Source organism: Podarcis vaucheri, assembly GCF_965113315.1.
Source record: "Podarcis vaucheri genome assembly, chromosome: 8".
In the NCBI taxonomy this organism is placed as follows: Eukaryota; Metazoa; Chordata; class Lepidosauria; order Squamata; family Lacertidae; genus Podarcis; species Podarcis vaucheri.
In genome coordinates, this window is record NC_138766.1 from 74,124,264 (window position 1) to 74,146,569 (window position 22,306).

Sequence of the window (22,306 nt, forward strand, 5' to 3'; positions counted from 1 at the left end):
CAAGAAGAGCCATTTTGAAGGCCAGCGTATTTTAGTACCACGTCTGAGTGTTTAGCGTGTGGAAGAATGTAGCCAGTGGTGGTTTAACACTTCCAAATGGGAGAACTTTGAATTGAGGCTCTGAAAGGCTAATGACATGGCACACCCCAAAAGCTGACCGGGCTAAATAGAATGGGTCCTTGATATTGATGGTTTAACTAGAAGGCATGCTTCCTAGTCATCCATTTTTTCTTCTGTGATTCTCCCAAATGAGCAGCAACAGCAGTTTAAAAAATAAGTTGAGGTACACATTGTTAGTCTCTATGTTGCATTTTGAAAATGGTACAAATATGTCTGTCGCTAATGGGGGGGTGTATGTGCTATGCAGATTTTAAGCTCCATGCTGCCGTCAATGGTAGAACAATCCCACTTGGATGGAAGTTACTTCCAACGAGTGACTTGTTTCGCTTTGCTCTTTGGGAGCCAGTGTGGTGTAGTGGTTAAGAGCGGTAGATTTGTAATCTGGGGAACTGTGTTCGCATCTCCGCTCCTCCAGATGCAGCTACTGGGTGACCTTGGGCCAGTCACACTTATCTGAGGTCTCTCAGCCCCACTCACCTCACAGAGTGTTTGTTGTGGGGAAGGAAGGGAAAGGAGAATGTTAGCCACTTTGAGACTCCTTTGGGTAGTGATAAAGCGGGATATCAAATCCAAATGCCTCCTCTTCTTCTTCTTCTCCTCTTTTCATTAAACAGATGGGATCAGTTCATCCCATTTCTTCACACATTTGCAGACATTGTAAACAAATCATTTCTCATAATTCTGCACATTTGTCCGCTATTTGCATTGCTGCACATACTTTTCACCAATGCCCACATTGTAATGCATGTTTTGGTGAGAAATGTGCATCGCAAAATTCGGAGCACTGGAAATTCCGAAGTGTTTTCGGCTGCCCTGCTGGTTCAGGAACTGCAAAATTTGGTTAGGTTCACATTCCACCACCCCACCCAATCCCTAACTGGAACCAAAGTGACCCGACACCGAAGATGAGTAATGACTTGCATATACAGAAAAACAGACACAGGCGTATTGTAAATAGGTTTATTTATACGTAGACGGCATAATATGTACACATGGGAACTGCTATGCTCCAGAAATACTAAGCAGCAACTCCTGTGATATATCAGTCGAGAGCAGTTTGACTATACAACTGTTCCAATACAACAGGTGCTGAGGACAAAAAGTACATTATCTATGAATATCTGCTTAGTGTTATTTACTCTTGAAAAATGTACAAGATGAGAAACGAGAGGACATATATGCAACGCTAAACTCCCCCGAGTTCCTTTCCTTATATAAATATGCACAGGTCCGTCATCACCCAGCGATGATTTGCAGCCCGAAGCTCCTGCTGCAACATTCTATGCCAAGACGCTGGCTGCCTCCATCTTGCAGGCACCGACTGAAGTCAAAACAGAAAACGAAACAAAAAGAAGAGCTTTTGGGATACCCACACCCACTGATTCAACTCAGTGCGCTTGTTCTGTCCCTGGAGTCTCCAGGGGGGTTTTTTTTGGAGGGGGGGTAAACCAACGACGACGGCAATAACGACAATGACAAAAGTATAAATAACACACATACAAACAAGCTTGTGGACATATCCTCTCTCTTTTTTCCCCCCTCCACAAGTTATTTGCAACCAATACTGTCAAAGCAGCAGCTGAATTGCAGTGCATCAGTGTGCAGGAGCATTTAGCAGCTTCTGTGCATTTTGCAAAAAAAATAAAAATAAAAGAACAACAGAAACACATGACCAAAGTCTCTATTGGCCGGCTCGGTCTGTAGCTAAGAAGAGGCTGTGCTGCTTCTGTGCTCGCTCCATTAAATTCTTTTTCTTCTTCTTCTTGTCTTTTATCTTCGGTGTCCTCTTTCCTATAAGAAAGAGCACACACACATCGTAAGCCAACAGTGAGCAATTAGAAAAAGACATACCTTTTTGAGAGACGGGGAGAAGAGAGAGAGAATGACTACAAAAATGGTTGTATCGGACAGCTGGAGCCCATGCCCAAAAGAAAAGAGACAAAGCCAGCGACAATGGACTCCTCGCAGCAACTGATCCTCATCCATAGCTGCTATAATGAATGGAGTTGGGGCATCACGTGGCAATCCTCTACACTCCCTCCGATGGGCACCAGGAATGTGGAGAGGGAGGAGGATGAATAAGGTCATGGTCAAGTTCCATGCAGCGCTTTTAAAATGTTGGGAAGCCACATGAACACCAGTCACTGCAGGGAGGTCATCTTTAGCAGCTTTCAAGTGTGCTCCAACTAGGAATGGGCACATCTGTCCGTTTTGGTTCCACCAGTTTCTCATTCTTCCCGTCTTAAATTAAGTTTTCCACATTTCTACAACCATTTGCATTTTTAAAAAAACCCATCAGCATTTTAGTACCCATTTCTCCTTAAAAATACATTGTTGTTTTGATTGATGTATATACATTCATGCAAGCAATTTCCCTTAATATAATGCCTTTTTGTGGCAGTGTTCCATGGACTTGTCCCATCAACACGAAGATTTCCACTTGCATAATGGGACTTTCCCTCCTCCTCTTCTTGCGCATCCACTGTACCCTCCCTAAATCTGCTCTAGAGGGTTGGGGGAACCCCTAGAAAATATATATATATGGGGGTGCATAGGAGAAGGAGGAGGAAGAGAGCGAGAGAGGAAAACCCCAGTGTACTAGTAGCAGTCCTTGCACTGACAGGACCCTGCACTAAATACAACCCACTGTTTGGTTGGACAACTGCATTGCAACATTCAGCAAAAGTGCAATTTCCAAAGGATGGCTGTGTTTTGGGTCATGCGTTGCTTCGAGAAGTGTGCATTTGTTAGCATCTCAATAAAATGCAAACAAGGACCCCACCATTCCTAGCTCCAGCCCTGAATGGTATTACTGGTTTCAGTGGGAGCGGGGCCAGATGATGTAGCACAACAATGACTGCTCTTCCCAGGAGTGCCAACTTGAATAAAATATGGGGGGCAAGGTAATCCCCACCCCACATTGATTATGCCAGGCAGGGCTTACGTGCCCACCCCCATTATTATTTTTCAAGTTGCCACCTCGCCTGGGATCTTCAGATAGGGCTGGGAGAGCCCCCTGTCTCAAAACCCTGCAGTGCTTCTGTAATTTGGTGTAGACAGTACTAGATATGACCAATCGTCTGACTTGGCATCTTCCTTTTATGGGAAGGGCCATAGTTCAGTGGAACAGCATCACCTTTCCACAACCCAGGTTTAATCTCTAGGTAAGGTGGAGATAGCCTCCCATCTGAAGACCCTGAAGACCTGCTGTCATTCCAAAGCTGAGCTCAGATGGACCAACAGGCTGACCCAATATAAGACAGCTTCTTCTGTTTAAAAACGCATCAAGCAGAATTTTATGGAGTAAAGAACAAACTCCGCTTTTTCCAAGGCAGTCCCTTGAACTAATTAAGCCAGCAGTTCAGAGCACGGCCCTCCATTTTTTCCAAGGGGAAGCAGTCTAATGTCATTTGTTCCTCCTCTGAGTGAGAACTGGATCAAATTGCGAGCATGCTTTTGAAAATACGTCATGTCCCCCGTGAAAGGGCAATGAAACGCAGTAGACTTAAGAGATTCTAGATCACAGGCTATCCCAGCAACCCACAGCAAACACTATTCTGGTGGTGTTTCCCTATTCTAAATGCACCCTCAGCAAAAGCATATTTGAAGATGCTAAGACTGTCCAAGCTTTGAGGGGCTGGGATGAAAGGGACCTCCTTTTTGAAATTTGGCACAGGGATGCGATTAGAACTCAGCTTAAGCAGAACGGCATAAAAGGACAATGAAAGGGGAGGGAGGAGGAGAAATAAACAAATTCAGGTTTCATGCTGCTCCGTAATAGTCACACAATTGGGGGCAGAGTCACACAAACTTCTTTACACACTGAAATAATTTGTAGAAGACGCTGTTGGGCCATGTGGCCCAAGCCCTTCAAAGGCCACATTCACACATTTAAAGTGGTATTATACCACTTTGAACAGTCATGGCTTCTCCCAAATAATTTTGGGGGCTGTGTTTTGTTAAGGGTGCAAGGAAGGTGGAAAAATCATAGATTGCAGCAATTCAGGGAGTGGATGGATGCACCAGAACGAAAGGCCGGTGCTTTGTCCAACAACATTATAAAATATATGCATCTCACGCTTACATAACAATTCTTTATTATAGTACAATTCAATACCATGCATGGGCAAGGCCTTCATCTGCTTGGCAACAGGAGTCACCTGTAGTTTCTTTAGGTTAGAATATGCATCCTTCAGCCACAGGAGGGCACTAGATATTCACATTTAAAATCCAGAGTGGTAGAATTAATTTATTGCTCTCCTATTTTGTTGTGGTGGTGTTAGTGGAAATGACTTGGATCCCATGTAAAGTACTGTATCCAACTAAGTTTGACTTAGAGATGGCCCAGTGAAATTAGTGCTCATTAATTTCAGTTGATCTGCAGCATCGCTAACATTGGGTAATACCCACAATTTTGGAAGGTGCCACACAAGCTATTTTTCCTGCTAGATTTAAAAAGAAAAACATGTCAAGGGCATGATCCAGCCAAGCCTATTCTGTTGGCAGGAATGGGAGCTGAAGTGCATCCTTAGCTCTCCCACAGAAAATTAAGAAAATGTGGCTACGCCTCATTAAGGCTCTGTCGGACCCCATTTGCCTTCCTACAAATCCTTCCTAAACATCCTTCATGCTAGGGCTACAATTCCAAGTTTCCTTGTGGAAACTTGTTCACCTTTGATCCTTTTCCATCCTCCCCATTTCTACTTCTCTTTTCTACAAAAGGTAACTAAACCGCCATCTCAGTTACAGATGCAGAGATCTCAAGCTGTTTATTGATTTGCTTGTTTGACATTCTCAGGCTCCCAAACTGGCTTCCATATAGCAATCCAAACAATATCTATGAAACACAGAGTATAATGTGAAACATCAGCAGTAAATGAGCAGGCAAAATAATAAAACAGTGGAAGCTGGAGCTGAGGCTGACGATAATCTAGACATGGCCTCCGAAACCTCGAGAGATCAGAATGGTATTTCCAATAGGATGGCATCCCATCAATATTGGGACATTCCATGCCTCTAAAGCAGGTATGCAGCCCTCTATATGTTTCTGAATGACATCCCAATATTTTGGGCCAGGCTTGCTAGGGCTGATGGGAGTTGTAGTTCAGCATCCAGAGAGTCAATGTTTCCCCCAGTTCTATTGGGACATTGAGCAGAAAACTGGGAGGTGGGCTTATTTTTCAAATGTCAGATTGGCTTAGAAAATCGATGGAGCTATTCTAATTTATTTTGTGAATAACTTGGATCATTTCTCAATCAGCCCAACCTAAGGAGGGTCGAGGGTGCTCATCCAGCTGTACCCGCAATCCGCCTCTGGTGTCTGGCTCTAAGCAATGCATCTTGCCCCTCTAGTTTTGCACAACCGGAAGCACAAGCGACTGTCGTGTGAATGTGCCCCAAGTGGAATGCCTCCTTTGCAAAACTGTGCTGCAAAAGTTGAAATAGTCTCCCTGTGGTGAGTGATCCCTACCCCAGCTGTAAACATAGGATAATAATAATAATAATAATAATAATAATAATAATAATAATAATAATAATAATTTATTATTTATACCCCACCCATCTGGCTGGGCTTCCCCAGCCACTCTGGGCGGCTTCCAAAAGAATATTAAAATACTATAATACATCAAACATTAAAAGCTTCCCGAAACAGGGCTGCCTTCAGATGTCTTCTAAAAGCCTGGTAGTTGTTTTTCTCTTTGACATCTGGTGGGAGGGTGTTCCACAGGGAAGGCGCCACTACCGAGAAGGCCCTCTGCCTGGTTCCCTGTAACTTGGCCTCTCGCAGTGAGGGAACTGCCAGAAGGCCCTCAGTGCTGGACCTCAGTGTCCGGGTAGAACGATGGGGGTGGAGACGCTCCTTCAGATATACTGGACCAAGGCCGTTTAGGGCTTTAAAGGTCAGCACCAACACTTTGAATTGTGCTCGGAAACGTACTGGGAGCCAATGTAGGTCTTTCAAGACCGGTGTTATGTGGTCTCTGCGGCCGCTCCCAGTCACCAGTCTAGCTGCCGCGTTCTGGATTAGTTGTAGTTTCCGAGTCACCTTCAAAGGTAGCCCCGCGTAGAGTGCATTGCAGGATGTCTGTCAAGAATCGCCATGTCCCTGCAAGACATTACCTGCCATTGCTGGTAAGACTCTTAACAGAATGATGGTGATCTACATGGCAAATCCTTCAGCTGGGAACCACTCACTGTAGAGAGGGTTGGTTCTGCAGCTCACTCATGGTGACCATCTTGTATGCATTGACCTTTAGTTAAAGACTGGTTAGAAACTGAAGGATTGAAAAATCCATGGCGCTTAGCTAATGGCATCTCTGTCATTGTTAATTACACATTTACCCTGCTGGTTGGTGCCTAGAGCACACACAGAGTGGCACACCATAAAATACAGAGAATTGCAATACCAAAACCACAGCGAACAAGAAACCATCAGAATAGACTTCGGAATTACAAATTAAAAACAGACAACGGATGGAAACCAAATTAGCAAGCCTCGCGCCTAGGGGACGGGGGAGAATTTCGGTTTGGTTTGCATTTCCCATTCCGAATACGCAAAGTGAAATTGGCAGTTCTCCAAATTTTGCAATGCAGTTCTCCGACAAGTCAAGATTGCTCAGAAAGGTGTGCATATTAGGACAAAGGGACACTAAAACGCTGATGAACTTTTGAGAGGGTTTCTTTTTTGTGGGGAAACTGATGTGGAGAACTGAAGTTAATATTGGAAAAATGAGAAACTGTCTTGCTCATCCCTATCTTCACCCACGTTCAAAATATACGGAGTCCTGGAACTTGATTGGGCTCCTTGAAGATGAGTTTCCATAGGACAGGAGTCCCAGAAAGAAAGACCTGTTACTAGAAGAAGCCAATGTAATATATGAAGGGAGTTGCATCAGAACAGGGCCTCTCCAGATCTTAGGCTATGGGGAAGCCAATGCAATGCTGAAGAATTGATGCTTTTGAATTCTGGTCTGGAGGAGACTCTTGAGAGTCCCATGGACTGCAAGAAGATCAAACCTCTCCATTCTGAAGGAAATCAGCCCTGAGTGCTCACAGGAAGGACAGATCGTGAAGCTGAGGCTCCAATACTTTGGCCACCTCATAAGAAGAGAAGACTCCCTGGAAAAGACCCTGATGCTGGGAAAGATTGAGGGCACAAGGAGAAGGGGAAGACAGAGGGCAAGATGGTTGGACAGTGTTCTCGAAGCTACTAACATGAGTTTGACCAAACTGCGGGAGGCAGTGGAAGACAGGAGTGCCTGGCGTGCTCTGGTCCATGGGGTCACGAAATGACTAAACAACAGCAACATGCTGCTTGAGAGCAGGTTCATCTAGGTCCTTGATATTTCCAAGGGGACAAAACCTGCTCTCCACACTCAACATTCCCACATTTATTCAGTTACTGAACTTCAAAATCATTGCCTTCAAATCCCTGTTACTCCCACCAAGAGCATCCACACACAACTCCTTAAGTGCAATTATACTACAAAGCCATTCGGTGCTTCAATGGAGATCAATAAAGTAAAGGATGGAGATGAAAGAGCTGCCACACCATGAAAGGGTTTATTAGCCTACTTTGGGTCATTACCTCTAGGAAACTACCAAGGTGGATAAGTGGGCTGTTCAAACACAAAACAATGACCACCAGGGTGCTTTGTGATTAACAAGCAGAGCTTCGGGGTGCTTCTTTGAAAGCAAAGTAACTACTACTTAACAGCTGTGAAAATGTTCGGTGCTCGCAGCGGACCACTAAATTAAAAGCAACTTGCAGCTGATGGTTAGGGATCAGTTAAACAGGTCTTTAGACAAAACATCAGGAGAACACGGAAAAATGCACCACGTCCCGCATTCTGGCTTAGATTTCGCCCTGCTTAACGTTTCAAAAGCAGATACTTTGCCTCCCTGTGTTCTCACCAGGCTCTGCTTGGCATACCTTCTCTCTTTTTCTCTCTCCCAATGCCGCAAAGAAGGGGAGGGGAATCCCGTGATTGTGGCGCCGGTAAAATTTAATTTCCACAATGCAAATCAGATTATGCTCCATTAAGGACCTTTTCTACGAAACGTCAAAATGTTGGGAATGTATTTGCTCATAGCCAGTTTTTCATTTGCAGAGTGCTACTTGTTAGAGAGGTGTATGATAAATAAATAAGATGAAGGGCACACACAAAAACCCCTTCCTCCTGCAAAAGGGCAGAAAAACAATACTGTACTTGTGGTCAGGGACTTTTTTCTGGCCGGAACTCGCCGGAACTGAGTTCTGGTGCCTCTCAGGTGGACGCCATTGCCATTATAAGAGAACAAGGGAGGCATTCATGGTGAGTTCCAGCACCTCTTTTTCTAGAAAAAAAGCACTGTTTTATCATGTATATAGAGCAACTGACACATAGGAAGTCTAGTTCTGCGTTCTGCACCCTTGTAGTGCTTCAGAACACATTAGCTCAGGGCTGTCCACTCTGCAAGCAGACAACTCTTCAAGGTCTCAGGCAAAGGTCTTTCCCAGCCCTAAGATGGGGAACCCCGTGTTCCTCCTAATGTCATTGGACTACAACTCCCATTCAGTGAGTCCTAAGATCCCTTAAAGCAGGCCTGGACAGTCTGTTGGACATCCACATGTTGTTGGAACTCACCAGTTCCCCATTGCCCTTGGCCACTGGTCATGCTGACTGTGGCTGATGAGAGCTGGAGTCCAACTACCTTCAGAGGAATGCAGGCCACCCGCCATTTAAATTCAGGTACCTGCCATATACAAACCACTAAGCTATAGCTCCTGTCCAAATGTACACTTATACCAAAAGAGACCCATTTCGAGTCTTGCATGCTCAACAATCGCTAGCTAGAAGCTGTCATGCAACTTACATTGCAAACAGGAAAAAGAAGATCATTTGTACCGCCAGCAGCTATTTGTATTAGTATTTGTTTAACTTAGAAGTCTATCTTTATTCCATATGCCCTGAGCCTAGAGCTTTGCTGTACTTCTGGCCCGGAGTCTGTAGCTATGTCTGGCGCAGAGACACCGCCTGGGGAGGTTCACGTCATGTTTGGATGGGTCAACATGAAGATATTCATCATTGCTTCAGAGCTACTAAACCAGTCGTGCTCACAAATTTTTCCATAAAATATAAACCTCCAACTTGATGATAATTGTGCAGACATGGATGTTCACAATCACGGGTGAAGTTTACAAAGCTTTGCTGCTGTGCCATTTTAAATTCATTCTAGTTTCTGTGGAACTGAAATATTCTTATAAAAACCCAGGTTGGCACAATTTAGGAAAGCAAATAATTTACTATCAGTTTTTCCTAGGAAAGAACCTTATGTCCAGACTTTAATGTCCAGAAAACTATGGTTTGCACTAGGTAATGGGAGAAGAGTAGCTGCCAAGCTCATCACTTGCTTGTTCTCAAAACCACCACCACCACCACCACCATAGTTCATCCAGCAACAATAGTTAAGTCTGAACCAAGTCACTGGGACTTTGCAATATGCAATCTTGGTTTGTAGGGAGTGCTTAAACCAGCTTCCCTAAGCAAATGTCCTCAAGGTGTTTTGGACTGCAACTCCCATCATCCCTGACCATTTGCCATGATGTTTGGGGTTGATGTGAGTTGTATTTCAGAACATCTGGAGAGTACCACATTGGGGAAGGCTGGGCTTAAACCAGAGTTTCCTCGTCTGGACATCATTGAGAAACTGTGGTTTAACAAACCAGAAAGTCTTCTCTGCCACTTGGTGCATGAGCACCTGTTCCATGAAATCATTGCTGAACTGAGACATCTGAACTGAGTGTGCATCAGTGTCTTTAAAAAATACTGAAGGAAGTTTAACAATTTACTAAAAAGGAAGCTGCTACTCATTGTCAGCCAAAAGACCACATTAAAATTGTTTTGTTTTTGTTTTGTTTTTTAAAAAAAACCTGCCTCTTATATATTGTAAAACCTGAAGCGAAATACATATTTTTGGTTTCAGTTAAGCCTAGGTGCATCTAACTTAGTCTGGAATCAATGTCTCCTTCAATCTGTGCTTGAAAGAAAGAAAGAAAGAAAGAAAGAAAGAAAGAAAGAAAGAAAGAAGAGAGAAAGATTACCCAGGTAATGTTATAGTTGGCATAGCTATTTTTATTCATTCAGATAAAGACAGGTTTGATTTATTCAAATTGTAATGTATACTCAGATATTTCTGTCTTCTGGTGAAAGATTTAGCACACGTATTAATGTCTCTGCTTTAGTCTCCAAGAAGCAGCCTGTTTCCTCATCATCTGTGGACTTCAGGGGACCTTGAAAATGAACTTTGCTAGGTTACTGTATTTCTTCACTCTTTTGGATGCTTAGTCGATTCCCAGATTTTATTCTGAACTGTGCATCACCCACTGAGACTAGGGATTGCAGGGGATGATTCATTCGGTCAGTACTTTTTTGCAAATCAATATAACTGGTACCTCCTGAACCCATACACGAATTGAGACTCAACTTCCTTCGAAACTCGCCCTTCTCCAGATGATGTGAGGCAGACCTGAAACCGAACAATGCATCCAAAAAGCTTATTTGAGGGAAAGGTTCACATGAAAACCACACTCACTGCTGAAATTAATGTAGAAAATGCATTACATGGGGGGGGAATGCGTGCAAAAATGTGTATATGAGGTAAACATGCATATAAATGTGTATATTAGAAGAAATATGCGGGAATCACAGAGTGAAGCAGAAATGGGACAAATTGAACTTATGATTGGAAAAGGGGAAATGGAAAAAGATGTTGAAATATACATTTTTTTTAAAAAAAACCTGAAGCATTTTTACTTGGTATTATAGGAGAGGATATTAATAGGCAAGATGTTAAATTGTTTTTATACACAACAACAGCGGCAAGAGTATTATTAGCCCAGAAATGGAAACAATAAGAGATGCCAACGAAAGAAGAATGGCAAACAAAATTAATGGACTATGCAGAATTGGACAAAATGACAGGAAGAATTTGAAACCTGTGGGACTAGAGATTTACAGAAGATTGGAACAAATATACGAACTATCTGAGGAGCACTTGTAACCAACAAATGACGCTAGTAGGACTACAAGAAGCTGTGTAAAGAGGAATGTATGAAACATCGCAAATTAGAGAAAGAACAGTGGTATTGTTGTTGTTGCTGTTGTTGTTTAGTCGTGTCCGACTCTTCGTGACCCCATGGACCAGAGCACGCCAGGCACTCCTGTCTTCCACTGCCTCCCGCAGTTTGGTCAAAAAAGTGATATTAGTTATGAATTAAACGTAATTGAAGAAGTGGGAAATGTATATTTAGATATTAGAGTGGAAAATTTTCAGGTGAGATTGATGGAAGTCAAAACATTGTATAAGATGTTAAAATATGTTTAATTACCGTTGAAAATGATATGCTGAAAATTAATTTAAAAATTACATTTAAAAAAGGGAAAGGAGAAATGGAAAGAGATGGAGACTGACAGGTTTCTCCATCCCTGACTGGGACTGATGCTGCTGTTGTTTGCACATCACCTGCACTGAGATTCTTCCAAAAGAAGGTGGTCAGAAGAACACTTCAGAAGGTATTCACCTCCAATATTTTCTCAGTGTGGACGAGGAAGTGACCTATCCAGGCAATGAAGTGACATTTCTTACCCTTGACTAACACATTGTAGTCAGGCACAACCACTCAAGGGGGACTCTGGTTAGAGCAGGTTCAGGATGAGGCATGAAGTGGGGACTTCACCTGGGCAGCATCTCAAGGGCTAGATAGAGAGGCTTGGGGTGGAGCACATTTGTCCCCTGAGGTTCTTCACCCCGGCCCTAAAACTTCTTGCAACCTGAATCATTGAGGTGACGGAACTCCAACCCTGTAGTTGGAGGGCCCGTGTGGTATAGTGGTTAAGAGTGGACTCATAATCTGGTGAAATGGATTCGCTTCCCTGCTCCTCCACATGCAGCTGCTGGGTGACCTTGGGCTAGTCACATTTCTCTGACGTCTCTCAGCCTCACTCAACTCACAGAGTGTTTGTTGTAGGGGAGGAAGGGAAAGGAGATTGTTAGCCGCGTTGAGACTCCTTAAGGGGAGTGGACAGTGTTCTTGAAGCTACAAACATGAGTCTGACCAAACTGCGGGAGGCAGTGGAAGACAGGAGTGCCTGGCGTGCTCTGGTCCATGGGGTCACGAAGAGTCGGACATGACTAAACGACTAAACAACAACAAGGGGAGTGAAAGGTGGGATATCAAGTCCAAACTCCTCCTCCTCCTCTTAGTGCCATTCCTCAAGGATAACCGTAAGAAGAGACCCACTGGATTAGGCCAGTGGCCCAATTAGTCCAGTATCCTCTTGTCACAGTGGCCAACCAGAGGCTTGTGGGAAGCCTACGAGCACAGCAGCATTTCTGTTCCTTTGGGGGGGGCCTGGTGGAGATCTGAACTGGGGTGCTCTAAGTAAGTGCTCCTCAATCATCGAAGGAAACAGCAGCTATCATGAGGAGTCTTGACTCACACCTTTCTTTACGGAGAACAACCAGCAGGCAAATGCCCTGTGGAGATAGCTGGGCAATTTTAAACTGTATTTACACAAGAATGGATCATCTTAATCTACAGGACAATGGAGAGGGGTGATGTAAGATACCTTCATGAATAACACCATTCAAGAGTTTACTGCTGACAAGATATTCGTAAGCCACAAGCTCATCTGTAAAGTTTTTGTTTTTTTAAAAAATGAAAATAAAAACCTGGCCCTGATCTACTTGTATTTCATCCCCCTTGGCCCTAAAATTCCATGTGGCAGTTGCCATTTGTTGCCAGCTTCTGAAAGCAGATCTGTTTTCTCATAAATGTAATGTTTACTTGCTAGGGAACTTAACATCTCATAGGCTAGAGTGGATCACTCTCAAATTCTTCGCTGATACAAACGCTATGTACGATCCCTGAACACTGCTTAAAGCTAAAATAAAATAAAATAAAATAGATAAAATAATAAATAAATAAATAAGGGGGGAGGGGAGTCAGCCGGCAGCTGCTTCCAAACTTGAGCCAAAACCCATCTTAGCTGATCCAATCAGAGGAACCACAGGCTGAAAGGATGGCTCCGGCCGAAGCAAAGTAAATTAATCATCTCGCAAGCCACATCTCACAGCCAACAAAAATCACTTTACTTATGAAATATGAAATGAAGATTTGAACTTGGCTCTTGGGAAACATAAGGTTAGCATAACAGCCCACCGCACCAGCGATTTCGGTACAGGACCCAGCAGGAATCTTAAGCATCACTTCAAGAAACATTTCCCTGCCAGCATGTACAATTTCAGTTTCAAGACTCAGTTCCTAGAGCTGCACCCAGGTATGTGCCTGTTTAAGCACCGCAGGTGAACCTCATAAGGAAAAAATACCAGCAACAACCATAACTTCTTTCTAAAGTTTATTGTTAGAACGATTGTGGTTGGGGTTTGGAATTGCAGGTCAATGATGAATTAGTTTTTAACCTACATTGCAGCCTAACCCAAAACATGGAACAAGGCTACAGAAACCTAGCTTTGATTACTAAGGGAGGGGGGACAGACGACATACTTCTAATTTTTCACGTGTTTCCTTTCTTTTTCCACTTTGTCTCAGTATAATCCATGCAATCCTCCCTCTAGAAATTGCATATGCAAGTTTTTCTTAATTTCCTTTTTAAAATACTCAGTTTGCTGAACTGGTACAAATTAAGCAGACATCATTTCTTTTTAAAATCCTCCATTTGTTGAACTGGTACAAATTAAGCAAACATGTTTCTTTCTTTCTTTTTCTTTCTTAAAACAAGAAAGATGCCCTGGGAGCTGTTGGCTAGAAGAAAAATTGGCCAGAAACAGCACTGACGCAGGCCGATGTACATCAATCACAGAAAACTTTTTTTTTTAATCATTTGATTTTTTTGCAGAGAAACCAGAGCAACAGTTTTCGGGATGTAATATGGAACTGTAGCGACTCCTGATACCCACAGCAGATTGTACAAAGTGCTACAAAAGCAGGAGCATGGCCAATGGAAAGGCTTCAGCGGTCCTTTATGGCAAGGAACTATCACAGATAATGGATGGGGAACTTGTGGTTCCCCATTGCTGTTGGACTCCAATTCCCATCAGCCCCCAGCCAGCAATTATCAATTATCAGGGGTGTTGAGAGTTCTAGTCTAAGAACATGTTCTGCATCCTGGCTTTAAGCTTTGGTCTATATTCTACCTACAATTGTATCTTCCAAGTCTACAATTCTATGATTATAACCATTTGGTAGACAAGAAAATCAAAGCTTGATTGAAAATGTTCAGTAAGGTGCAGGCGAAGATTCAACTGTACAATTTATTGGGAATGCTGTAGATTAGGGAGAAGAATAATAGAATTGAAGAGGCGGAAGGGTCTTGCTATTGATATCATATGTGGTGGTCGTGTAAGATAATAAAAGCTTTATGGGAGATGATATACAGTGGTACCTCGGGTTACATATGCTTCAGGTTACATACACTTCAGGTTACAGACTTCGCTAACCCAGAAATAGTACCTCGGGTTAAGAACTTTGCTTCAGGATGAGAACAGAAATTGTGTGGCAGTGGCACAGCGGCAGCGGGAGGCCCCATTAGCTAAAGTGGTGCTTCAGGTTAAGAACAGTTTCAGGTTAAGAACGGACCTCCAGAACGAATTAAGTATGTAACCAGAGGTACCACTGTATAATGAAATGGGGGGGGGATGTTTAAAATAACTTTTGTTTAAAAACCAGAAGCTTTTTTATTACAAATTACTAGGTACCAACATTCCAAAGGAGCAGAAAAGATTTTTTATGTATGTGACAAACAGCCACACAGATGCTACTAGCCTAAAGATGGAAAGAAGAAAGAGTCCTTACCATAGAGGAATGGCAAACTAAGCTGATAGACTATGTCAAAATGGCAAAGCTGACCAGAAAGCTCAGGAACCAAGAGGACAAAAACGTTAAGAAAGAATGGGAAAAGTTCATGATTTATTTAGGTGACCACTGTAAGCAGATGAATACATTAGCAGAATTTTAATCCTACTTGTAATGTAACAAATACAATAGATAATATGGATAGATATAAAATATAGATTATGCAGTTGAATATGTTGACATTAGGACCCACAGAGGGGATGGGGGGAAGTCGCGAGATTCAGAGAAATCTCTGTATATGGAAATGTATTTGGTTTTGTTATAAATTGATATTTGAAAAATCAAATAAAAAAGATTATTTTAAAAAGAAGAGGAGTTGGAAGGGTCATCTAGTCCAAGCACCTGCAATGCAAGACTCCTGACCACAGCTGTCCCTGGGTGGGCTCCACCAATCTTCTGGTTGACAGCCAAACACCCTGACCCACTGCTGCCAGCACAGCAATCAGAGTTATGGTGACATACCAAGGGAAATAGAAATATGAAAGACTGATATAAAAGAAGGTCGCATAACTATATATAGCTGTTTCGTCTTGGAAGATCACTAAAAGGATCTCTGGTTATAGCATCAATTGTCTGTATATGTGGAATGTATGGATGGTGTGGTCCTACCATTGGACAGAGTGAGGCGGCTGCCTTAGGCGGCAGATGCTGGGGGATAGAGACCGGTGGTGAGGCATTTGAGCACAGCGCCTTCTCTGTGCTTGACACAGCTTGCAATGCACTACCTAAGCTAGCTGCTGCCCTAAGGGGAAGGGAGGATGCCTTCCCGTTGCCAGGGTTTAAATAAGAGTCATCTGCCAGTCCAGCTGGCTTATGTAGTTATGTGGAATAAAGGGGCCATCTTGTACTTTGGCGGTCCCTCTCTCTTTGGCAAGAGAGGGAAGCTGCTAGCCTCACAACTGGCTGGAGCCTTCCCACATGCAACAGTCCCACCCTAACCCTGACCGCGTAGAAGAAAAAATATGTCAAATGTGATTACACATTTAATGTAACATGTAGCTTGGCCCTAATGGTGCTAGCTCTAGCCAGAGTAGATCCAGAACTGACCTAGACTGCAATGGCTCTACTCTGAGTAGGGCTATCATTGCATACAACCCAATACCATTTAAAGTAATTTGATTGAGTGGTATTCAACTACGTTTTCTTCAGAAAAGACGTCTGGAAATTAATGGGCCTTAGTCATGGGCATTCATTTCAATGCATCTGAGTAAGTTAAATACTACCCACTGTATTAAATGTAAAATGAAATTTAATTTAATTTTTAAAATGTCAAGGAAGTGTACATTAGGGTTGGCTGAATCTATGTATTTGTGGTCTATGTCCATTTAATTTTAAGTCATTTGAGTTGTTGTTGTTTTTTAAAAAACTGTAGAACATTTTGGTTTTGAATATATATTTCATCATGACAGACATAATATAATAACTATTTTTATCTCAACGTGCATTTCTAAATTATTTTATCTTAAAATATTCATTTTAATGGATTTTTTGAGAAGAGAACTATTTTACGAAATTCAGTTTTGGGTTTTTTTTCTAATGAAAACCCAGTATGTTTGAGGAGGCCAGGATTCCACAGTACCTCCCTCCCCTTACACTTACGGTCCTGCAAACATCATTGGAAGCAAATATTTCAATGGGGGAAGTTTCCAAAGGAGAAAGCGCTAGCAATTATCTCTGGAAACTTGGCTTGAACCCCACTCAGAAAAGTAAAGGTCCACTTTAATGAAACTAGGAAGGTCATGAATGGTTCTGAACAGCTGCAACAATTCAAACATGCCATACAACAGTAGCTCTTTCTTAGATCGCACTCATTTCTGAAACAGGCCATGCCAGGTTCAGGCAGGAGCTTAGAAATTAGGTTTAAAACCCTCAGCAGTTCAAGAAACCATGCAAGTCAGCAAATGCCTTTCGAAGTCATTTTCACTTTAAAAATGTCTGCAGTAGAATGTATGAGCCAAATGTGTTGGGGACTATAAAAATCAAAAGCCGATACGAACCTTGGCTCATGAAACAAATGAACATCTCCAAATTTCAGAATTATGTCCATAATTAAATACTCAATTTCCTGCTGTTTTCCTCCCCTTTAAAAAACAAATCTAGGCGGTTATAAACATGGAGCGATGCTTCAAGGAGGAGCGAACCAGATCTAATTATTATTCCCTGCTTTTATTTTCCAGCGAAAGTCCTGGCATGAAAGCACAGCAAAAAGTCCAAGCGAGGCAGGATACTGCTTGGAGTTATAGCTTACATTTAAAAAAAGAATAAAAAAAGACCTCAGTAAGGTCATTGCTAGCTCCTATTTTTAAAAGGGAAGTATGATTGTTAGGGGAAAATTTGATTATAAAACTCGCCTGGTATTAGCTTCGTCCAAACTAAGCATAAACAAACTTTTTTTTTTAAGAAAAAAAATTAGTTACTGAACCATGCAACCACCAGCAGTAAATGTTATCACTTCATTTTCTGCAAAATAGCTCAGAAACCTTAAACCTCCCCTTGCTTAACCCATCCAGCTATTCTCTCAAACAATTATGTGAGCTGTTTGCATTCCCAAAAGGGAGAATTTGGTGGCTGGATGGCCCACGTGACCTGTCAAGAGCCCTGTTGAGCAAAAAATGCTGGAAGGTGAAGCTTGCGGCAACAACTTATTAAATTGCAATGCTGGGCTTGCATGGAATTTGCCTCTTTTGCTTTCAGCACTGCCATCTTAAACATACAACGGATGGTGTCCCCTTGAGCCCAGTGGGACTTACTTCTGAGTAAACATGCACATAGTTTACCCCCATGTCTAGTGAGTTTTGTAATAGGCCTGCTCAGCTGATGGACCAAGAAAGCCAAATGCAACCCAGCAGTGATTCCACAACTGGGCCAAAGAAAAAGGCCCAGGCTCAATGTCAGGCATCTGCAGAAATGGCTGGGAAAGACCCCTCTGAGGAGCCCCAGAAGAAAGCTCCCAGTCCATGTAGAGTGGACAATATGTAGCTAAGTGGACCACAGTGGACTCATAGGACTGTAGAGTTAGATGGGACCCTCAAGACAATCTCAGCCAACGCCCTGCAATGCAGGAATCTCAACTGGAGCATCCAACCTCTGTTTAAAAACCTCCCATGAAGGAGAGTCCACCACCTTCTGAGGGAGTCTGTTTCACTGTCAAACAGCTCTTTCCACCAGAAAGTTCTTCCTAATGTTTAGTTGGAATCTACTTTTTTGTAACTTGAAGCCGTTGGTTTGGTTCCTACCCTCTGGAGCAGGAGAAAACAAATTTGCTCTATCTTCCATGTGAGAGCCCTTTAGATATTTGAAGATGGCTATCATATCTCCTCTTTGGCACTCCTTTTGCAGGCTAAACAGACCCAGCTGCCTCAACTGCCCCTAACAGTTACCTCATGCAACCCACATTTTACCAGCTTCTCAACAAGAATATCATGGGGCACTTTGTCCAAATATTGTCCGATTTGGTGTAAAGGCAGCTTTCTCCTTTCCTCCTGGAACCCTCACAACTGTTTCTAAGGATACTTGGGAGGATGCTATAAATTGGCATGGCATGTAAACTGGATGAGAAGTTACTCAATTATTACTAGTCATGCTTAGTCTGCATTAGGGTGTGACCGAGGCCTCCTTTAGGGGGTACATTTGTTTTTGTACTCCTGCAAACTCTGGAACTCCCAATGCCTGTTACTACCTTGTGTGTGGATGGTGTTGTGTTTGTTACATAAAATAGGCCATGGGAAAACATTACTAACAACAGCCTCCTGATCACTTGTCCTTAGCCTTCATTAAGGGTTTTCTTCTCCAGAATTTCCTTCAGATTTGTTTTTCCTCTGTGGATCTCATCGTTTATCCGGGTTAGTTGCATACATGGAATATACTCCAAAAATATTAGCATTTGGAAGCAAAAATGAAAACCAGAATCATCACACACAAATTCGGTGTGTATAGACAATAGCTTTCGGTTACTTCCTCCCCACTAATATTTCAGTTGGTTTTAATAATAAATCACATCTATAACATTTGTTTTAATAATATGTTGAGACAATAAATTAGAAGCAGTACACGTCATTCGATAAGACACCCTCCCTTTCACACTCACGAAAAAAGGAGGGAAAGTAAGTCGGAGTAAGAGAAGCAAGAGAATGAGAACAAAATTATGAAGAAGAAAAAATGGGAAAGATCCACACAAATGCCACGTAAACACCATTTGACCTGGAAAGCTGTCTGCAGACAAACGCCAGCTCCCTCAGCCTGAAGCAAGATGAGCGCCACACCCCATGGTCAAGTTTGACTAGACTTAACCGTCCAGGCAGCATCTTAAAAAGTAGAGACATCACCTTGCCAACAAAGGTCCGTATAGTAAAAGCTATGGTTTTCCCAGTAGTGATGTATGGAAGTGAAAGCTGGACCATAAAGAAGGCTGATCGCCGAAGAATTGATGCTTTTGAATTATGGTGCTGGAGGAGACTCTTGAGAGTCCCATGGACTGCAAGAAGATCAAACCTATCCATTCTGAAGGAAATCAGCCCTGAGCGCTCACTGGAAGGACAGGTCCTGAAGCTGAGGCTCCAATACTTTGGCCACCTCATGAGAAGAGAAGACTCCCTGGAAAAGACCCTGATGTTGGGAAAGATGGAGGGCACAAGGAGAAGGGGACGACAGAGGATGAGATGGTTGGACAGTGTTCTCGAAGCTACCAGCATGAGTTTGACCAAACTGCGGGAGGCAGTGGAAGACAGGAGTGCCTGGCGTGCTCTGGTCCATGGGGTCACGAAGAGTCGGACACGACTAAACGACTAAACAACAAAACCGTCCAGGGTCCTTTAGCTTTACCTAACACACCATACATTTAAAGCACATGTTGTCCCCCAAAAAATCTTGGGAACCATAGTTTATTAACTGTGTGTTGGGAATTGCAGCTATGTGAGGGGTAAACTATAGTTCCCGGGATTCTTGGTGGGGGTACACTTTAAATGTATGGTGTGTATGCAGCCAATGCAAGTCTTAGTTTAAAACCATGGAAATTGATAGGACGTGAGGCACAACTAATTATTCCCGCTAATTTCATCGGGGCTCAGAAGTGTGACAGGTTAGTTCAGATCCAACACATGGGATATATTCCCCAGGATTAAAGTATTAAAACTAAGATTCAGCGAAGATGATAACGTGAGATTAGTTTCAGTTGCCACATCCTGTCAAAGCTGCACAGCATTAGGGCATGCGCAAAACACGTGACACAAACTGCCATTAAGTTCACAGCAATGCCAAGCGGCAGACAATATTGCAGAACTGTCATTGTACCCGATAATCACATTTATTCTGGGGGCCCTGCCAGCCAAATGGGGCGGCTTCTTTGCTCTTCCACAGTGGCTTAAGTTATACCCTCTGGAAACGCTCGAAGAAACACACCCTAGATATGTTTGTGACAGCTGACAGTCCCTACTGAATGGTGTCAATTTGAGGACTAAAGTGTGGGCATGCACAGGCATTAGTGCATTTTTTGCAGTACTAAATGATTATTTAGGTGCAGAATTAATACTCGACCCATGGTGTAAGTTTCCTTCCTTCCTTCCTTCCTTCCTTCCTTCCTTCCTTCCTTCCTTCCTTCCTTCTCTGCCCTCTCACATACACAGCTACAACTCCTCTGCCTTCTATTCTGCAGTGTCTGCATCCTTGGATAATGTCTCTATTCCATCAGGTTTCAACTTCTCCCCTCTTCCCATATTTACTCTTTCTGCTTACAACCAAGCACACCTCCCCTATCTTGGCTCAGAGGCTTCTAGGATTAGCAAAGAGAAAAAAAGGTCACCCTATTTTTATTTATTTATTTATTAAAACTGCATGCTGCTCTTCATTCGCAGACCTCAGGGCGGATCACAACATAAAGACACAAGACAAAAATACAAAATACATACTCAAAACAAGAATAGGAACAAAGGAAACCAAGAACCCTCCAAAACATGTAAAAGCCTATAGGATGTTAGTCAGCCAGGGGCCTGATTGAAGAGTAACGTTTTTGCCTGGTGCCTAAAGGTATATAATGAAGGTGCCAGCCTAATCTCCCTCGGGAGAGCATTCCACAAACAGGGAGCCGCTGCAGGAAAGGCCCATTCTCGTGTTGCCACCCTGTGGATCTCTCATGGAGGAGGCACACAAAGAAGGGTCTCAGGTGGTGATCACAGGGTCCAGGTAGAAGAAGAGAAGAAGAGTTTGGATTTGATATCCCGCTTTATCACTACTTTAGGGAGTCTCAAAGCGGCTAACATTCTCCTTTCCCTTCCTCCCCCACAACAAACACTCTGTGAGGTGAGTGGGGCCGAGAGACTTCAGAGAACTGTGACTAGCCCAAGGTCACCCAGCAGCTGCATGTGAAGGAGCGGGGAAGCGAACCCAGTTCACCAGATTACGAGTCTACCGCTCTTAACCGCTACACCACACTATGGGAAACTATGGTTCCCAAGATTCTTTGGGGGACAACTCACTGGTACGTTCATATGGAGAGAGGCAGTCCTTGAGGTATCACGGTCCTTGCCAAACTTATAGATGCCACTTCCTTCGCCCACACACTTGCCCTTTCCCCATAGCTGTCTATCCATCAGAGCTCAGAGAAGTTACCACTGTTGAACGCATGACCGCTAGTTCCCACTGAGGAAGCATCAATCAGTCATTTGGGGCTTCTGACCTATAACCTAAGAAAGGAATATTCAAGTCAGAAGCCATCATGAAATATCTATGTATGTATAGCGTTGATCTCCAAAGTGACCCAACTTACAACTCAGCCAAAAAGTAGAGAAAGTCCTTACTTGGATGCCAGAGCTTGAAGGGAAACAGTTGAAAGGGAATGGAATTTGTTCAGCTTCCTACTGACGTGATTGCTCAGCCACACGATATCAGATTGTCGATACCTTATTCCAGTGGGCTTCCGGTTAAAGCCCCAAGGCTTCCCTTCCGTGAGTTCTCGGCAATGTTTTTCCTATTAGTCCTTCCCACCGCTAGACTTTCTCTGGGCCTCAAACCCTGCTTCAATCATCATTTTTAGCTGTTTAGGCCAGTAAAAACGCTTTGATACCTGATGTGCAGCGCTGCCTTGTATATCTTTCCTAGGAAGCTCATACCATTTGGCCTGAAAGCCTCTCCGCAGGCAGTGCTGATCAAAGACACCATCGCTCCTTCTTCTGCTGTAACCAAACCCCGTGAGTTTGATCCATCTAACAGCCCTATCAACATGACAGGCCTCTGTCTAATGTTAGCCTAAGGGCTTGCCTCTTCCATACCCAATCC

The 22,306-nt window shown here is 43.1% G+C and overlaps 1 protein-coding gene across 2 annotated transcripts in view; it reads right to left on the minus strand.

The window, feature by feature from the left end:
- Positions 1–1,066: 1,066 nt before the first annotated feature.
- RSPO2 (R-spondin 2) overlaps positions 1,067–22,306 on the minus strand; it is a 113,552-nt gene continuing 92,312 nt past the window's right edge. For both annotated transcript variants that reach the window (XM_082235931.1, XM_082235932.1), the window contains exon 6: positions 1,067–1,911. In XM_082235931.1, coding sequence (XP_082092057.1) covers positions 1,802–1,911 — 110 coding nt within the window. In that variant the 3' untranslated portion in view covers positions 1,067–1,801. The remainder of the gene's footprint in view (positions 1,912–22,306) is intronic.